At 27.5% G+C, this 18,958-nt stretch overlaps 1 protein-coding gene across 1 annotated transcript; it reads left to right on the plus strand.

Moving 5' to 3' along the window:
- The first annotated feature begins 292 nt into the window (after positions 1-292).
- Positions 293-16,133, plus strand: LOC107167230 (fatty acyl-CoA reductase wat-like). The gene is made up of 9 exons (XM_015516191.2): positions 293-447; positions 3,115-3,490; positions 10,772-11,020; positions 11,765-11,910; positions 11,969-12,078; positions 12,237-12,429; positions 12,737-12,979; positions 13,441-13,698; positions 14,636-16,133. The coding sequence occupies exons 2-9, from the start codon at positions 3,140-3,142 to the stop codon at positions 14,739-14,741; spliced, it is 1,656 nt and encodes a 551-aa protein (XP_015371677.1). The 5' UTR covers positions 293-447; positions 3,115-3,139; the 3' UTR covers positions 14,742-16,133.
- The last annotated feature ends 2,825 nt before the right edge of the window (positions 16,134-18,958 follow it).

Consider the following 18,958-nt stretch of genomic DNA (forward strand, 5'->3'; position numbering starts at 1 on the left):
TATCCTATAATGTTCCTCATGAGACCTTAAGACTTAAGATTTATCATACCTAACTAATGAATTATATTTAATTGTATTTTTTTTAATCTTTTTATATTTTTTTAGAAACTAAATCAAATTCAATAAATTTTAAAGTTACATCTAATTTATATTACTGATAATAATGTAATAATGTAGTAATGTAGTCATTTGAATTTGTTTGACCCAAGACGCAAATACATGTGACCAAGAGAGATGGATAGATGTGCGTCTTGTGTATACGTACAGTGTTAAAAGTACGAGGCCTTGAAGTGTATACACATATATGACAATACAGTAATTCCTCAACTCAGTTAGTGTGTCAGAGATTTGAGTTTGGACTCACGGACATTCCGTCGCGGTATTTCGTCCAAGTAGTTTCTATCTGCAGAGTGCCTGTATTCATCATCAATCATTGTTTTAAAAGAAGTAAGAACATAATATTATTGTTTTATTAAAACTTCATAATATTTATTTCATAAGAAAATAAAAAACACTTGTTTTTTTTAATAAAACCTAAATTATTTGTGGTAGGTATTTTAAAAACATACTATTTTGAACCTTAATGTGTTATTTTACTTGTAATTATTAAAAACATAATAGAATAAGCCAATAATAAATAATATTTCAAATTATTATTATTATTGTTGTAAATATTTAGAATAATAAAAAGTAATTTATTTTCTGATGCTTATAAAAATGTTTTCAATAAGGTATGCTAAACAAATCGACCAAATGCTTATCTTATACATTATTATACATCAAATACATAATCAATAAAATAGCTAATTTATGCAGTTTTTAAAAATACCCGTTTCAATTTTTTTTCCAAAAACAACTGAGTTTTGAAATTAAAATTATTTATGAATTAAATTATTATAATATGATTAATTTATGATGAAAACTATTTTAATACAACAAAAGGTATTCATATTAATCTTTTTGGATTCGTTGGATAAGTCTTAAACCTTTACTAACAACACATCAATACACAAAATACTTAATGCATTAAATTGTATTAATTATTTATATATGTATTTAGATCTTAATAAGAAAACAGACCTTTGATTGAGTTCAATGCCGTTAGGAATGATACAAGTATAAGTTATAGTTATATTTTAACACTATTTAATATATATATATATATATATAATATAAATTCATAGGTAGCATAAGCAATTTTTGATCTGTAGAATGAAAAAACGTACCCCCATGATAATGATAACGGGATTACTTAGCAACTTAAATCTGATAAGTAATATAATTGGGCAGTGGCTATTTTATTTACTTATTTCACATTGCAAATTTATTTAAAATTTTGAATAACCGAGATTTACAGTAATCATTACTATTATATTTGGCATTCTTTTCAGGTTTTGTTTTTTATGTTAAAATTAGGTATACATATCATGGTAACTTGTTTCAAATAAGATTTACGAGTCATTTCTACTGTATTATTGCGAATCTTTTAATTTTAAATTGGTCAAAATTTTATGGGTTGTAAATACTGTTATAAAAATTTTATTCTCATTTCGTTTTTATTCGATATCGATAAAATAATACTTTCTGTTTTATTTTGAACACAGTGACATACATATTATAATACAATATTTTATGATATTCAATGTTATTAAATTTACTTAAATGGCTAAATGTGAATAAAATAAAATATATTTAAATATTCTGTGAAATTAAATCATACCAAGCTACGTTAAGATGATTCCATACTGACATATTAAAATATTGAATATCAAAATTATTGAAAGTAACAATTGAACTTGTAAGATGTTTCGCCACCATGCCCAAATGGTTCGTCTCTTTTTATACGAATTACAAATATCCATAAATATTTGAATATTATTATATACGTAATATTATACAATTTTTAATGATGTATGCTTTAAAAATTATTGTTTTGATAAACGTATGCTTAAATATTTTAGTAATAAAACTAAAATGTGATTATTAGGTATCTAGGTAAGTAAAAATAGTTTAAAACGGGACGTACTCTGTATATCTAATCAAATATGTTGGTCTATTGTAAATATTAATTTCACTATGTGCAATATTTAATATATTATATAGGTTGGGTTAGGTATCCAATAAAAACGAGTTACATTTGGGACTTGATATTGACTTTGTCATATAATGTAATATAACCGACCTACGTACAATAATTGTTGAATGGACATTTTAAGCGTCTTCAGGTCAAGGTAACCATGTGAGAAAACGCAGTGAGTTAGGATCAAAAATTCCAATCATATTAGCTATCATGTGTAAGCTAAGCCCAATGCATACGAAATAGGCATTATTATCAATGTATATTGTATTTCGTTCGTGTAATGTTTTATAATATTACTTAGCTCACTGTAACATTACCCTCACCTATAACTTTTCCAAATTAAACCAATATATTTTTATACATAAGCAAATATTAACAATATACTCTATTATATTTTGTTACATCGGTAGGTTATTTGTCGTAAGTATAACGTTTTATAATATTACTTTGATTACTGTAACAGTACCCTCGTCCCTCACCTATAACTTTCCCAAACTAAACTCTTATATTTATACATAAACATGTATTTCCAATATTTTATAATATATTTTTATATTCATTAATCAATAATCATTATTATAATAATCTAGATAAGGATGTAGGTATTATTATTATTCATAATATGACATATTGACATGCATTGTCTAAGCTACTAGCCTAAATATAGTTAACACGTATGATGTATAATATATTCAATTTACGCAATCGAATCTTAGTAACTCGAAAACTACAAAAACTCACATTTTCATCTAGCCCCTTGAATCGTTTTTTTTTAAAAGTTGAATCAAAGATTTATAATTCGTGTAAAAACACAGGAATTAGATTTATTTATCATCCCCTTGGGACTCGACTGTATATTTTTAATACTTACATAGTAGTTACGATCTAGCTAGTATAAATTGCAATGGTTAAATGTAGGCGTTATGTCAATGAAATAATAATAAAAACTTATATTTTTAGAAACGTACATATTACTTAAAGTTATGTTCGACTTTTGGTAATTCAATACTATTCATAATATATTTTTTTTACAGTTTATTTAATTTACAATTCCACAATATGGCTCTCGATTTACATCGTAAGTACATCGAGAAAAAGCAAGACAGTGCACCGTTGGTGCCTATCAAAGACATAATAAATTCGAAATACTATTTGGATCCTCTGGAGCTTTTGGGTGAGCGAAGCTTTAATGAACCTCGAGAAGTTGACGAGTCTGAAATCGGAAGTCCAATACAAGAGTTTTTCCGGGATGGAGTGGTATTTATAACCGGTGGTACAGGTTTTATGGGCAAGGTCTTAGTGGAAAAACTACTCAGAACGTGTCCTCACATTAAACATATTTATTTGCTGATTCGGTCCAAAAAAGGAAAAAACGTCGATGAACGATTAGAAGATATATTTGAAGACAGGGTAAATATAAATATTTATTGCTTTATAGTTTAATTTTTCAAGAACGTATTTTTGACTTGGCTTGTATCATAATGAAATATTAAGCTCAAAATTTAAATATTTTCCAAAACAACTAACTACTAAAATAATTACTTACTTAACTTTTATATGTACAATATTTTAGAGAAAATGTCCATTTCAAATTCTGTTAATATTGTCATTTTAAATATCAGTTGTAACCAGTATAGTTAACATTGAGATTAATCAACATTTCATAATACAACGTGTGCATGTGCGTGCACACCATAAGTTGTCTGATCGAGTTTATTGAGTTGCATAATTTGCGAGAGGCGCTCTCTCGACGTCCTTGAATTTATTTAATGTTTGGTGGAAGTGTTTACACTAGTTTACACTTTCTATTTCATAAAATCTAATTTTAGGTCAGTTGTCTGTAGACTTTAAAACAGTAGGTATTGTACGAAATCATTTTTTTTTAAATATCATGTATCTACTGTTTTGATGTTAAATATTACTAGTTGATTAATGATTACCTATATTACAGGATAGTCTTTTGTAGTTTGAGGATCAATTTACATAATTATGTAAACAGAGGGGCCACGAAAAGGAAAAAAATAAATAGTTTTATTCATATTATATTTTATAACAAACATTATGTTATTACATAGACAAGTTATCACAGTTCTTGTGATTGTTATTACTATTAACCGGGATTTGACCGACCACTACCGTCTCCCTCCACCTGTCACCTAATTTTTGTTTTTTAAATTATTATATATATTTACTACATAGTACCTATATTTTCTAAGGGGCAAAAAAAATACTGAGAGTCGTGGGTTGGACCACCCTGACCTATAATACGTGATATAATTTTAATGGTAATAAAATACTGAAAATTCCTGAAATTGTCGGTATAAAAAGTATCCATAGAATCAGTACGATCGTATAATTGTGCTACCATATGATACATCAAACGAATTTTAGTATCCCAAAAATATAATCTAAAAAAAACAACTAACGTTGATCACTGATTAAATGTAAAATATGTTAATAGGATTGGTTAACAGGTTAATGGTTATATTACTTATTTATTGCATATAATCTATATTGAATGTTTTGGATAATTTATTATATTATAATAGTTGAAAGGGTCTGTGCAAAAACAAAACAAATTTATTTTCACAAAAATCTCGTCGGACTTAATATTTGATAAGGAAAAAATATTTCCAGTTTATCTTTGCAAGAATGAGACAGATCTAAGTTATCAGGTTTTAATTGTCCAGCAAAACCAAATAGCTCCAAGTGAATATTATAATGAACAAAATTAATGAGTTCTAAATTCTAGTCCAATTACGAGATAGCTTTATTAATCAAATTAATTATTTTATTTTCTGGAATGTTTTGAAAAATAAAATCGTTTATATTTTTGTACAGACCCCTTAAATGTATAGCTAATAAAGAAGTATTAGTAGACATTTCACATAATTTACTATTTGCAAATACATTTATTTTAATGTATATTTATCTCCAATTGGCTATGAATTCCTAGAAATATATTTTAAAACTAAAGTGTTATCTTACCATTTTCCATATTTTAATTAAATAATATTTTTAAAATTATTTTAATGATTACGTTTTATGATATCGTTATGAAACTGATTTATGAGAAAAATAAAATAAATCGATTTTTACTTTGAAAACAGTTACAACGTTGATTTTTATTTATTTATTAGGCAATATGTTTGTCAGAGCTGAAGAATCAGCTTAATATTAATAAAATAATAAAAATAATGAAATGAAAATAAAATAGTGAGATACCTACTGCTCAACGGGTGAACTTCGTTAAAAACATTGTTCGATTTACGATTTGAAATTTACAAAAACTTAATTTAATTTCGTTGTTCTAAAACTGTTCTACGTTCTACCTTAGATCCTATTAGTATACATGTATCATGTATGTCATATTTATGTGTGTATTTTGTTAAGCGATAAATTTGGAACAGGGAAATCGAGGTTACCTAATGACTAGCATTATGTCATACGCCTAATTTTAATTATATTTTAAATATCTGTTTAAATGTTTACAAATGTAGCGATAACTCTACGGAAATAATTGACAATTATGGTTTGGTGAATTGTTATAACTTATAACAATGACATGTTTTTTTGTTTTTGTCAATTCTATTGAATTTAATATAGAAGTAATGCTCAAAAAGTATTATGTGAATTTGGAATGTATTTATGTATAAAATTATATTGAAAAATAAATGCAATTAATTATTGTTCACAATAATTCAAGATTTTTGGATTTTCGATAAGTTAAAATACTTATTACCTAATGCACCAATTTTGAACATTTTTGAAATTTATTCCTCATTAAAATTAAAAACAATTACGTGAGCCCGACTAATTGTAGATTTTAGGTTCTATGAAACTGAAATACAACGACATGTATTAATTTATCACTTTATTGCTGTCTTAATATTTATGGAAGGAGCTCCAAAAGTAACCAGTAATGATCTATTTATAAACTGTAAACCAAGACTGGTTGGAGGTTTAGAAAGGTGATTTTTTTTATTTTCTTAGAACTTAGAAGGTATTTTATGACAGGGCATTCAAAAAACCACACTCATTATTTTAAGGATGTACCAGTGACAAACAGTATTGGCCATTAAGAACAATAAGAACAAAAGCCCTAAAATGTTTTCCAAATTCAATGATTTATTATTGCATTTAAATGTATATAGGCACCAGGCATCTATTGTATTTATACATTAAATCATCACTATCCTAGTACAAAATGAGCGAAACAATAAGAATGTTTTACAGCCTTCTTCTTTTGTAGCCTCTTAAGTTTTGATATGATATATAATATTTTTTTTATTTTTTTTAGCATTATAGACCATTTAGGCCCTTTGCTGCCAATATAAAATTCTTTCACTCTTCTCTATTATATGCATGTATTAGGTCTCCATGCCAATCTGGTCTTAACTCCTGGATATCTCATTTGACTACATCTATCCAACACTGCTTCGGTCTGCCGCGAGGTCTTTTCCTGTTCAAGTTGTTTACAAGTACCTTCTTGACAATACTATTATCCGCTCTCCAAACGTGACCAGCCCACTCCAGTCTAGTGCCTTTTACAAATTGTACTATATTTCCTTTTCCATATAATTATTGTATTTGTTCGTTTGATATATAATATATAAATATAAATTATTTATTCTTCATTTTTAAACGTTAGGTGTACGTTACTAAAAATTCAATGTATTTTTAGGCTTATTAACGTAATAAAATAATAACGTATTTATATCTCATATAGTAAGCAAGAAAATAGATTTATTTGTATTGTTGCTTATTCAAAATAATTCAAAAATCAAAACATTATTAACTTCAAATTAGTATCAAAAAAAAAATTATTATTATTAAGGATAAAGGGTGGAATTAAAATAGAAACTTATTTTAGTATTATGTTTTATCTTTTTTGTATGGATACGTTTTAAATTATGTTGTAACGTTTATTATGCCCAGATACCTACTAGATAATCACCCGTTGACTCGTAAAATGACAAAAAATAAATTAAACTAAAGAAAAAGATTATAGTCATGCTAGATTATACCTAAACTGAAGTATATCGTCCATTGTCCAAAAAAAAAAAAAACTATGTAAAATGATGTATATTAAAATAGAAATTTTTCTTTTTAATTTTAAAGTGATTTTATAAAAAAATTATATTGTTTTTTATTAGTCGTCTAGATCAGTGGGTCCCAACCTTTTTAGCCGGCGATGCCCTTTTGTTTGTACAAATTTTGTTAGGTGTTCTTCTGTGAATATCACGAGGAACGTGATAAAAATAAACACTAGTTTTCATTCATTACTGTTTTAAATAATTTTATTGAACATATTATTAACAAATTATAATTTTATAGTATAAATACTTATTTAATAGTGAAAAACTAATAATTAATGAGATATTTGAGGCTGCTTATTTTTGGAAAGTTTGGCAATATCTGGTTCAATTTGAGATAACTGACTGGGGAAGCCAAGTTCTACATTAAGTTGGTTGTGGTATTTGATTTTAGTAGCCTTATAGGCTGAATATCCTGCCTCGCATAAAATAAGTAGTAGCAAAGCAGCAAAGGGTAGGAGTATTTTAATGAACATCACCAATTTGAGGAAGTCGAGCGTTATACACGCAGATAATATGGTTGAAAGTTATCTGAATTTATGTGGTCATTTTTATCTATTATTAAATTATTCGACACATATTAAGCCGTGTATACACTTAACATTTTCTTTTATGCCGTATAACACCGTTCCAGTTGTCAGTAAATTGAGTCGCATCAAACGATGTTACATGCTAATGTTACAATTGAGTACGCGGCTTTAGAAACACTATATTTATTATTATATGTATATAATGTATTATATATACAGATAGTATGCTAAGTAATTTTGTACGTAAAACAATTTTTTGTCTTTTCAACTACAATAAATTATTAATTTTTAATATGTAATTTAATAATTTTTTTCATTCTCGGATGAGCCGTGGTGCCCCTTAAATGAGCTCGCTGTGCACAGGTTGGGAACCGCTGGTCTAGATAGATGTTCAATAATTTTCATCGTGAAAAATCTGGATCATCTGTATTTTATTTTATAACAATATATTAGTACCTGACACTTGTTAGTTATAAACAAGGAAATCAATTAAATAGGTTTGTAAAACTATAAGATAATAAGTTTTAGATATGTTGAACATTAATAAATTTTAATAAATCTTGAATTTAAAATTTTCTTGTTACATAAAAGGTATTATTGGGTCGTAGATATTAATACCAAAAAGAACATCGATAAATATATTTAGGTTAACTACTGAAGTACGTAATTAATTAGATATTAAGTAACATACATACCCTTCAGGGGAGATTGTATATATATCTTTTAAATACTGATGGGCGCTACTTTATCGATGATGTTATGATATAATAACAATATGATATGATACGTATTACTATGATTGAGTTTGGTATGGGTTCACAGGTTTAAGCAGGGTGGATCTTGTTTCGCATAGAATTTTTCAGTAAAATAATTGGTAGTAATTTCAATTTAAATCACTGGAAATGTGTTAAATGAAAATGTCTGACGAAATTTTTAAATTTCATTAAAAAATCGTTAGTGGTGTGGTATATTAAAATATGTGAGTAGAATTACTAGTTCAGCAAGTTCATTTCATCTTGACTTTTTACAAACTAGACTTTGCATACAAATACAGAATTATACTTAATTTAATCATATCTACAATCTATATTGATATAATATTTCAATCGTTATTCTTTAATTATCATAGTTCAAGTACAAATTTATAGAGAATTCTAATATTATTAATTATTAAATTAATGAATGCATTATAATTGTTCTCGTTTTAATGACCATTTGTATTTATTCGACCATCTTGACTTAAAATAACATTGTAAAAAAATACGAGAAGTGACTAAGGTGAGAGATATTTAATTTCGATTTATTTTTATTGATATTTATTTTCTAAACATATGATTGATACTAGATACATTTATGATTAAAAATAACTCAATCATATTAATATGTAGTATTTAATTGCACTAGATTAATAAATTATACATTTTCAGAGTACAAAAAAAATTTATAATCAACGATTGTATCATCTTTTAAATTAAATTGGTAAGAATCTAATTAAAAATGTAATGAGGTTAATTGCATTATATTTTAGACCTGTAGATATATCAAATTTACAAGGCGTTTATGCTATGTAAATACTTATATTGTTTACTGTAAAAGGTAGAACATGAAGTTTTATATTATTTTATAATAATACTCTACATAAATAAAAGTAATTTATAAATAATGAAAAAAAAAATATAGTAATTTAGTATTAGGTAATATTAAGACTTATAATATAATATATCATAAAATTTATTCAGGAGTGGATAAAATCGCACACAAATGGGAATGAAAAGGAAATTCAAGTGAATAATAATTAAGAATCAAAATAATTCGTTTTCATTAAAACATTTGCAATGCAAAATCATGTCTTAAGCATATAAATGTATTTTACTATGTAAGATAGTATTTAAAGTAATTTATAATTGATAGTTCTATTCAGTATTAAATTAAATAATTACTTAGTAAGGAATGGTGTTTGTAGACCTAGCTGAATATAACAGAATGATACGATAATTCTAGATATAGGTGTACTATACACTATACAGGTCTCTGGTCTACAGACACTAGTATTGGCTGTCAGTAATATTTGGTAGTACTTTTTCTTCACTGATTTCCAGTACCTAGGTACCTACTAAGTAAGTACTGGGTAAATACTCTAATGCCAGTATTGAGCAATTACTATAATATCAGTACTGGGTAAGTACTGTAATGCCTGTATTGAGCAAGTATTGTAATATCAATACTGGGGAAGTACTGTAATACAAGTATTGGGCCAGTACTGTAATATCAGTACTGGTTAAGTACTGTAATCACAGTACAGAAAAGCGTTATCATCCCAGACAAATGCCAGTACAGGCGCCAGTACTGACTGCCAGTAGTGCGCCAGTATAAATCAGTACTGGCGTGGTACCGCGCCTATTGTTAATTTCCAATTGAGAATATGTTCATTATTAGAACCTATTTATGTTTCAATAACTTTATTTATATTAGGTACAGAGAAATAATCGAATTGGCACGTAAAATCCTAATTATTCAATAAAAATATTACAATAAATATAAAGTAGTTTTAATATTTTTGCTATAGATTGGACGTTACACGATCAACTTAGAATCTATTTAATTTTTGGGGACTCAGTAATATAAATTCAAAATTGAATCGTAACTGAACAGAAAGAAAATATCGAATAATATAAATTCTTTATTTAGTCTAAAGTAATCGACTTTTTTTTTAAATTGATGGTATATATTGTTTGATATTTTTTTTTTTTTTGAATAAGTAATAAAATAACAGCCGTAGGTATTACTTAGGTACTTACTGGTTGCTATATCTATCTATCGTATTTTTTGGTAACATTCTGATTTTATTTATAGTATTTAGATTAAATCACTGGACTACATAGATCTAATAGTGTAATAATAATGATTAAAAATATGTTTCAATATTCAATATAATAATATCTATAGAAATAATGTTATTATTTACGGATATTATTCTGTAATTTATATTCACAATAACAATATGATGTAATTGCAATAATAATTACCCGCCTGCTATAATTTATAAAAAATATATTATGTTTCAGCTTTTTAAGAGATTAAAACATGAGGTACCCAAATATTATCATAAGGTTTCTGGAGTAGCCGGTGACTGCAGTTTGCCGGGTCTAGGGTTAAGTGTAAGCAGTCGAAATACATTGATTAATGAAGTGAACATAATTTTTCATGGAGCAGCTACTGTGCGTTTTGATGAACATATCCGTGTAGCTATGAACATAAATGTTTCTGGAACAAGAGAATTACTAAACTTGGCCAGAAAAATAACCAACTTAAAGGTAAAAGTGTTTTTAAATGTGCATAGCTTATGTAAAGTAAGCTTTATGTATACAATAGTTATTTATCTGTTAAAAACGTAAGCTTTAAAATTATTTAAAAGCTGAAGTTAAATGTTTGTACAATATACTGTATTTTTGTACGTATATTTTACAGATTTTCACAAAATTTAGAATTTAAATATTGATAAAAAGTTATCTATTGTATATTGAAATATTTTTCTATAAAAAATCATTCCCCAAAACTATAAGGGTTGTCTCAGTTATAATGTGGATTACGGGATTATTTTATCCTTGTTAAAATTTACTTACTTCATAAACATATATTACAAATAATTTGGTGTAAATCTATTTTTGAAATTGATTTTAAGGTAGGTGAAGTATTTTATCATAATTTAAAACTATCTTTATCTAATGATTTAGTCCTATCCTAAAAATCTAGTATTTATTGTTTAAAGTCATTGTATAAAGTACCCATCAACATTGCGTCATCATTTATGCCTCTCGAATATAGTGGGTCAAGATTTAACAAAAGTTGCAAACCGTCGTAGTTTTATGATTTTGATTTGTGACTAGTTAATGTCTTTCGACTAGGTATATGAAAGTGAAAAATAACCACTCATAATCACTATCATAAACACTATTGTGTTATGAATAATCAATAATAAACTAATAAAATAGAAGATGTTGAGTTTCCCTTGTTGAAATTTGAAAGCTTTTATTACAATAATTCTTATTTCATTTTAGGTCATGGCACACGTTTCCACAGCATACTCAAACTGTAATCGATTGCACGTCGAAGAAAAATTTTACGATCCTATTGCTGACTATGAAGATATTTTAAAATTGGTTTCTTCTAAAGATGATCAAACGCTTCAAGACATGACTAAAGAGTAAGGTTATTATTAGTTTTTATATGGATATATTTTTAATGACAACAACAATTTTAAGAATTATTGGCGATTTACCAAATACTTATGCATTTACCAAATCTTTGGCAGAAGACGTCATCCGAAGAGAAGCGCAAGATCTTCCAATATTAGTATTTCGTCCCACTGTTGGTATGTACTATGTGCACTCGATTAATAAACTTAAATATTTGTGTACTGTAGTATATTAGAGGTTAAAATAGGAATATAGTTCATAAAATTAAATTTTTAAATGTCTTTAATTTTATATACAAAAGATTTTAGATGTTATTATTATATTATTTTTACAGTTATTGCTACTTATCGAGAACCAGTAAGGGGTTGGATAGATAATGTATACGGCCCTACAGGACTTATAGTTGGAGCTGGTACAGGAGTTCTTCATACTTACTTTGGTGATTCTAATATGGTTACTGATATGATTCCAGTTGACATGGTTGTTAACGCACTTATATGTGCAACCAAAGAAACTGCAACAAATAAGTAAATATATTTTAAATATGATTGTTATTTTAATAATTATACTTTTTTTTCACTTTTTTGGATAACCTTTTATGGAAAAAACAAATACAATGTATCGAATATCATTCGATTTTTGCTAAATAAATTTATTTAACTTCATACTAATTCAAAAAATAACAATCTAAGAGATTCAAAATTATCATCAATTATTTCAGTAATATAAATGCATAATAATAATCATCAATAATATATTCTATTTTTAGTTTTTAGGCTATGTATAAAATTTCACAAAAAATATGATTGTATTCATTTTATATTTAATTTTTAGTAAAGACGACGAAATACCAATATACACGTGCTCAAGTGCTGGGCAAAAACCAATTAAATGGAATGATTTTATTGAGATGAACAGACGTCATGGAATTTACTGGCCCACGATCCGAGCAATCTGGTACTACTCGTTTTGGGCAACCAACAATCCATATTTTTATGCATTATTAAACTTCTTTTGCCATATCGTACCAGGATATTTACTGGACACATTAGCTGTTATCGCTGGACAAAAACCAATGTAAGTAACTACCTAATGTATTGTAAAAGTAAAATATTATGTTCTATTATTTGATCTAGGCTAAAAAGACAATGTTGTCGTGACCTACTTATTTAAAAAAAAAAAAAAAAATGTAGATAACTATTAGCAATTAGCAATTAGCATCTTATAATCATTATTTTATTTTAACTTCTTAATATTCCACGACGAAGTACTTTCAGTGGGAAACTCCTTCACTAAGTTATATTATATCATATTCATATCTTATATTTATTACAATAATCTAATCAACTTATTGTTCATTCACATAATAGATGATCAATATAAGAATTTTGAAGAAAAAAATATTTGGTCTAAGCATATATATTTTTTTTATATATATAATTATAATACATTTTAAATGTAAAAATAAGATAATTTACATCAATATGATAGGTATGAATATCACAAAAATGAAAAACAACTGTTTTTTCTCCAAATAGATTGATGAAAATTTACAAGAAGATCGACAAAGTACGTGATATATTAGCCTATTTCTCTGACAAAGAATGGACGTTCACTAATGATCGAGTACTGGCGTTATGGAAGACTCTCGGTAGTCAAGATCAAGATATATTCAATTTTGACATAAATCAGTTATCCTGGGATAATTTTTGTCAGGCTCATTGTCTCGGCTTAAGAGTTTATCTGGTAAAAGATGATATCCATACATTGCCTGCGGCAAGGAAAAAATGGGAAAAGTAAGTGGTAAACAATTTAGATAAGCGTCAGTTTATGGCATTAGTACATGCGTTTATAAATTATGAATCCACCATTGACTTTTTCATAAAGACTTTTTATAAGTCTATATTTTGAATTTAAAAGTTAGAAATCCTGTAATACTTTAAACGACCGATGTAATGCCTTTCTAAATATTTTCATACCAACATAAACATTGAAAATAATACCAACAGTTTTTTAACGAGTTTTATTTATTGAGAATAAGTCTTCAACATGCAGCTAGATCGTTAGCCTATGATTGTATATACAATATTATGAATGGATACTTTAGTTATGATTATGCATGATTACAAATTAAGTGATGCAGTATTATATATTTACATTATGCTTGGTATGAATAGATTTAGCTTAATATTTAAGTGTTTGTGTCGATGCCAATAGATTTGAAGAAGCTATGGATCAGCTGGGTGTTGTGTTCTCCAAGTGCTTCCTCCATTGAATAAGGTTGGTTGAGGATGATTCTTGTGTTGACATATAGAGGGTAATATAGAACTATGTGTTTTATTGATGGAGGTTCGTTGCATTGAATGCAGATAGGTTGTTCTTCATGCATCATGATGTGTATGTTGATGAGGTTGGTATGGCTGATTCTTGATATTCTGTTAATTATTTCAGAACGTCTAGAAGCATTGGGTTGAGTATACCATTTAGTAATTTTCTTTTTTATTGATTTTAATTTATTTGAGGTTTTTAACGAATTGTGAGTTACCTATGGGTTTGATGAAATGAAATTAGAGTATTCAATACAGTACTGTAAAAAAGGATGATAACAATCCAATCTCAATATAATAATAAATTAACCTAATAAATGGTTATTGATATTGCTCAGAATTCATGAATAATTATTAGTTGTATACAATATTTTAATCCATTATTGAATTGTTTTATTGTTTTCAGGTTATACATGGCACACACTGCTTTACAAGTATTTGTGTACGCATTCTTACTGTACTGTGCGTGGACTATTACTTCCCTACTTCTCAAATTGACTGGTTTTATGTAAATAATTTCTTGTAGACTACAACATGATTACATGACTGATTATTATTGGACTTGTTACCAACATTTACTTATTGGAAGTACTTGAAAGTACTCGTATAACTATCAAAATATGTACAACTGCTTTATGTGGTTTTCGAGGAAAATATTGCCTCGAATACAATTCCTAATTTGTTTACTCTATATTGTTGATTGTTGAATATTTCAACAATATTGAGCTTCATAAACCTATGTTATTACTTATTAGTCATTACTAATATTAGGTACCTACGCCTATATAATCTGTTGGTTGTGACGATGAAGTATTTTTAGAATAATAGAGGTACGTAATTTTGTTTCTGAAAATTTGCTGTTTCATTTAAATATCGGTTGTCATATTCTTTAACTGTATACAATTATTATAAGGTAGTTAATTTTTTTTTTTTAAATAGTTATAAAAGCAGAAGGTTCAATGATTTGATATACCTTGAGTTTGTTTGTTTGTTGATGTAAGACATACATATGTATATATAAATAATAGTTATAAAATATTAGGTTTATTTTATTTGTATTCCATTTATTTTCAACATGTTTATTATATTTCTTTATAAATATTACTGCGATATATTATATTACAATTTTGTTTAAATTTTATACCGTGTCGTCAAAACATTTCCATTACATTAAAATCATAATACGATGTCTACTACGTTTAAACGTCGATATGTAATTTGTATATAATAGAATATTAAATGTTGTAACATTTTTTACTAATATGTTACTAATATTGTTAAATATTTCATAAACTGTATTATATTAAATATTATAATTGAGTTATAATGATTTTAAATTGTTGACAGTATATTTTTATACACACATATACACTTATTATATATTGTACATTTATATACTGCTTATATAAAGTGTTTTATTCAAGCGTATAATTTCGTAAACCTATTATACTGCTTTACATTGCAACAATGTAATTTCTCAAATTATTTTGCATTTTCCCCAGGTTATTACATATTTTATTTTGAAATTGTTTACCATGTGAAAATTATATGGTTTTACTTTATTTAGATATATATTTTTTTATTGTTTGTATTGTTTATTGTATATTCGAATTCGGAATTGTATATTGTTTTTTATGTATATTGTTTAACTACATACGACTTGTATCTAATTTGGTGTCACTCTTTAGATTTAAAAAAAAAAAAAAAAAAAAAAATGCTTTATTATAAAATATTTAGCGTAAAATAATACTCTTGCTGGTCTATAATCTGTAGACACACCTACATATCATCATACATCCATTCGTATAATTGTGTGCGTGTTATAATAATTTTATTAAATATTTAAGCTAGAATCGAATTATATTAAAATGTGGAACATTATAGACTACAAATCCGTTAAACTATTTTATAGTAAGTTATTCAGTGTTAAGAGCAGCCTAATCATTAACCTTATTTTATCAAAAACTCTATGTTGGAGAAAAATACAACTAACGATTAATTAGATTATATACCTATATTTTGTTTAGGAATCTCTGTCGCGATGCCATCTCGTGGATATGAACTAGTTGGTATTCGCCATTCCGTAAATAATATTTTAATTTTTTTTTACGTAAATACATAAACAAAAATGCGGACTCAGGGGCCGATGTCCTAGCGGTTGTCAGAACCCTGTAAAAAAAAATATCGACGTGTCGCAGTCCGTGGAGTATGCGTCGGCTGGTCTTTGAGTCGACTTCAGGGCTAATGCACTATGACGGCCGTCGGGGTTGGGCTGCAGTTGTTGTATGCCGCTGGCGACTGCAATATTGTGCTGCAACTAAGTTGTTCAATCGTTAAATGGTCGTTATTATATGCCGCTTGGTGGCAGTATCAAGCTACGACGATCGGAATGCGCTTCGTGTATGCTGCTGCAGCTGACAATTATTGGTGTCTTGTTCCTTCGAGTCTTTCTGCTGTCCTGTTATGTGTTGACGGTCGAAGGTTAGGATGAAGACTGACTTAATTTTTCTAATTTCATCGATATGTTCATATACTATTTTTATGGGAAACCCCGGTGTCGGTTGGCTCAGTTTATCAAGAGTGGCGAGGGAATTTGCACCTTTGGTATGGTACGAGTTACATGCTTGGTGCGTTTTTCCCTCATCAGGTAACATTCTCTTATGTAAGTGGGTGATTATATTGTCAACATGTTGTTTCGTACGTAGTGTTGGTCTTGAAAAATACTTTTTAAGGCGCGTGCGCGCGCGTGTGTGTGTGTGTGCCGTTACACCTCAATATCTTATTTATTTTAGAGACTAATTGCACGATAAACAAACTATTCTATGACCTATTCATAATTCACGCTATAGCTTTATACCTGATTATACCGTTAATTGAATAAATCATAATTTAAATAGTAGTTTTCCTTAATTGTTTGTTGCAAAGTTCATAATGTATCTTTAATGATGTGGTCTAAAAGTCAAATTATGTTTTCTTTAAAAAACCAGCAAGTTAAAGGATCTAATAGATATTGTGATATAATTTTGCTTTTATCAATTGGAATGTACTCGTTTACTTTTAACCTGTCTACATTGAATAACATACCTATTTGAATGTTATGAATAATATGTCGAATAAGCCACACCTCAATCATTACGATATTAAAAGTTAACAAATTTATTAAATTGAACCTGCGTCACGCCTCATAAGTGAAAATCACTGTCAATTTAACTAGATATTATGGGTTCCCTAATATTAAAAATATCCAAGAGCCCTTGGCGATTGCTGGATATCTAAGTGGGCCGTATCGAAACTGCACTAGTTATCTTTGAATACTTGCTTTTACAGTGTTCCACGTGCGAGTACTCGTATAATATTTTTGTTTTTGTGAAAGTCCTAGGTGTGAAGTCCTATTGAGCTGTAACACTATACTGTTTAGTGTTTACTTTACACAGTGACAGTTCATTATATAATATATTATGTATGTAATTTTGTTTATAACATTGGTTAAGTTAAAAACATAATCATAGTTCGGTAGTAAACACTAAATATTATGAAAGTAATTACCTATTTTATTAAAAGTGCAATAGCATATTATTGATTTAATTTATAGGTACCTATTAACCTATACCGCTATGTGAACACGTTTTTCTGGTTATATATTTTATTACTTTAGCGAAGCATATAGAATTGGTAGCTAGAATATTGTTGGTAGACTACAGTAGGTACCTACTCGTATTTCTCTGCCAGAAATGTTTGTGTACGGTCATTTATAGGACTGCAGTTACTTTAAATTTTTAAAATAAATAATAATTATAAGTTATAACGCATTTTATGAATGCTTTTACTTTATCTGTTCGAGTAACGAATGGAAACCAATAAAGTGTACAAAAATAAATAAATACCTACTAATTTTTTTAAATATAATTTAACCATTATAATCATTTACCAATTACAAAAATGTATTATAAAATACAGTAAAATTTTGATTTCTTCTGTGAGCGTGCACCTCAGAACTACTTGCAACTTGGTACTCTTGTCATTTAATATTGCTTATTTAATTTTACTCGTATATTCGAAATGTATCTTATTTATTAGACAGTGCTATACAAACCATGAGTTTCCATGATCATTAGATTCAAAGGTTAGGTTAGAGCCACCAGAACTCTAATTATATTATAATAACAATACTGCATGGCCCCTTTTAGGGCAACAGAATAGAAACGTATAATATTATATACCTATTGGTACCTAACCTAACCTAACCCTATGGCTAATAGCTATGTAAACTGTAAATAAGTAATTATATTATACAGTACACCTATAATAGCTGCTTTTGTACGCTTTTATTCTGTTACGCTAGAAGCATCGTACAATAGGTATCATTATTAGGTAATTATTACCATGGCTACCAGAGCTATTTTATTTCTCATAGGCATCTATTACCATTTTGTTAGTATTTTAAAAAATTTGTTAATTTGTACTCTAGAGCTTCGTAATTTTGACTATAAATTTGCTGTAAACTAAATACAATCGTACAAAGTATCAAAATATTATCTACTGGAAAAATTGGTTTACATCCATTTTATCGGCTTGATATTATATTAAATCCGCAAACGATGACCAATCAGCATACATAACTTGTACAGCTACGGTCCACATGTGGTAGGTCAATCAATCAGCCCAAAAAATGTTGCACATACTGTATATTCTGCTCATCTGCAGCTGTATCCATGCGCACGTCTATGCT

This window comes from Diuraphis noxia, unplaced genomic scaffold, assembly GCF_037042655.1.
Source record: "Diuraphis noxia isolate RWA-SAM2 unplaced genomic scaffold, SU_Dnox_SAM2 contig0002, whole genome shotgun sequence".
Taxonomy (NCBI): Eukaryota; Metazoa; Arthropoda; class Insecta; order Hemiptera; family Aphididae; genus Diuraphis; species Diuraphis noxia.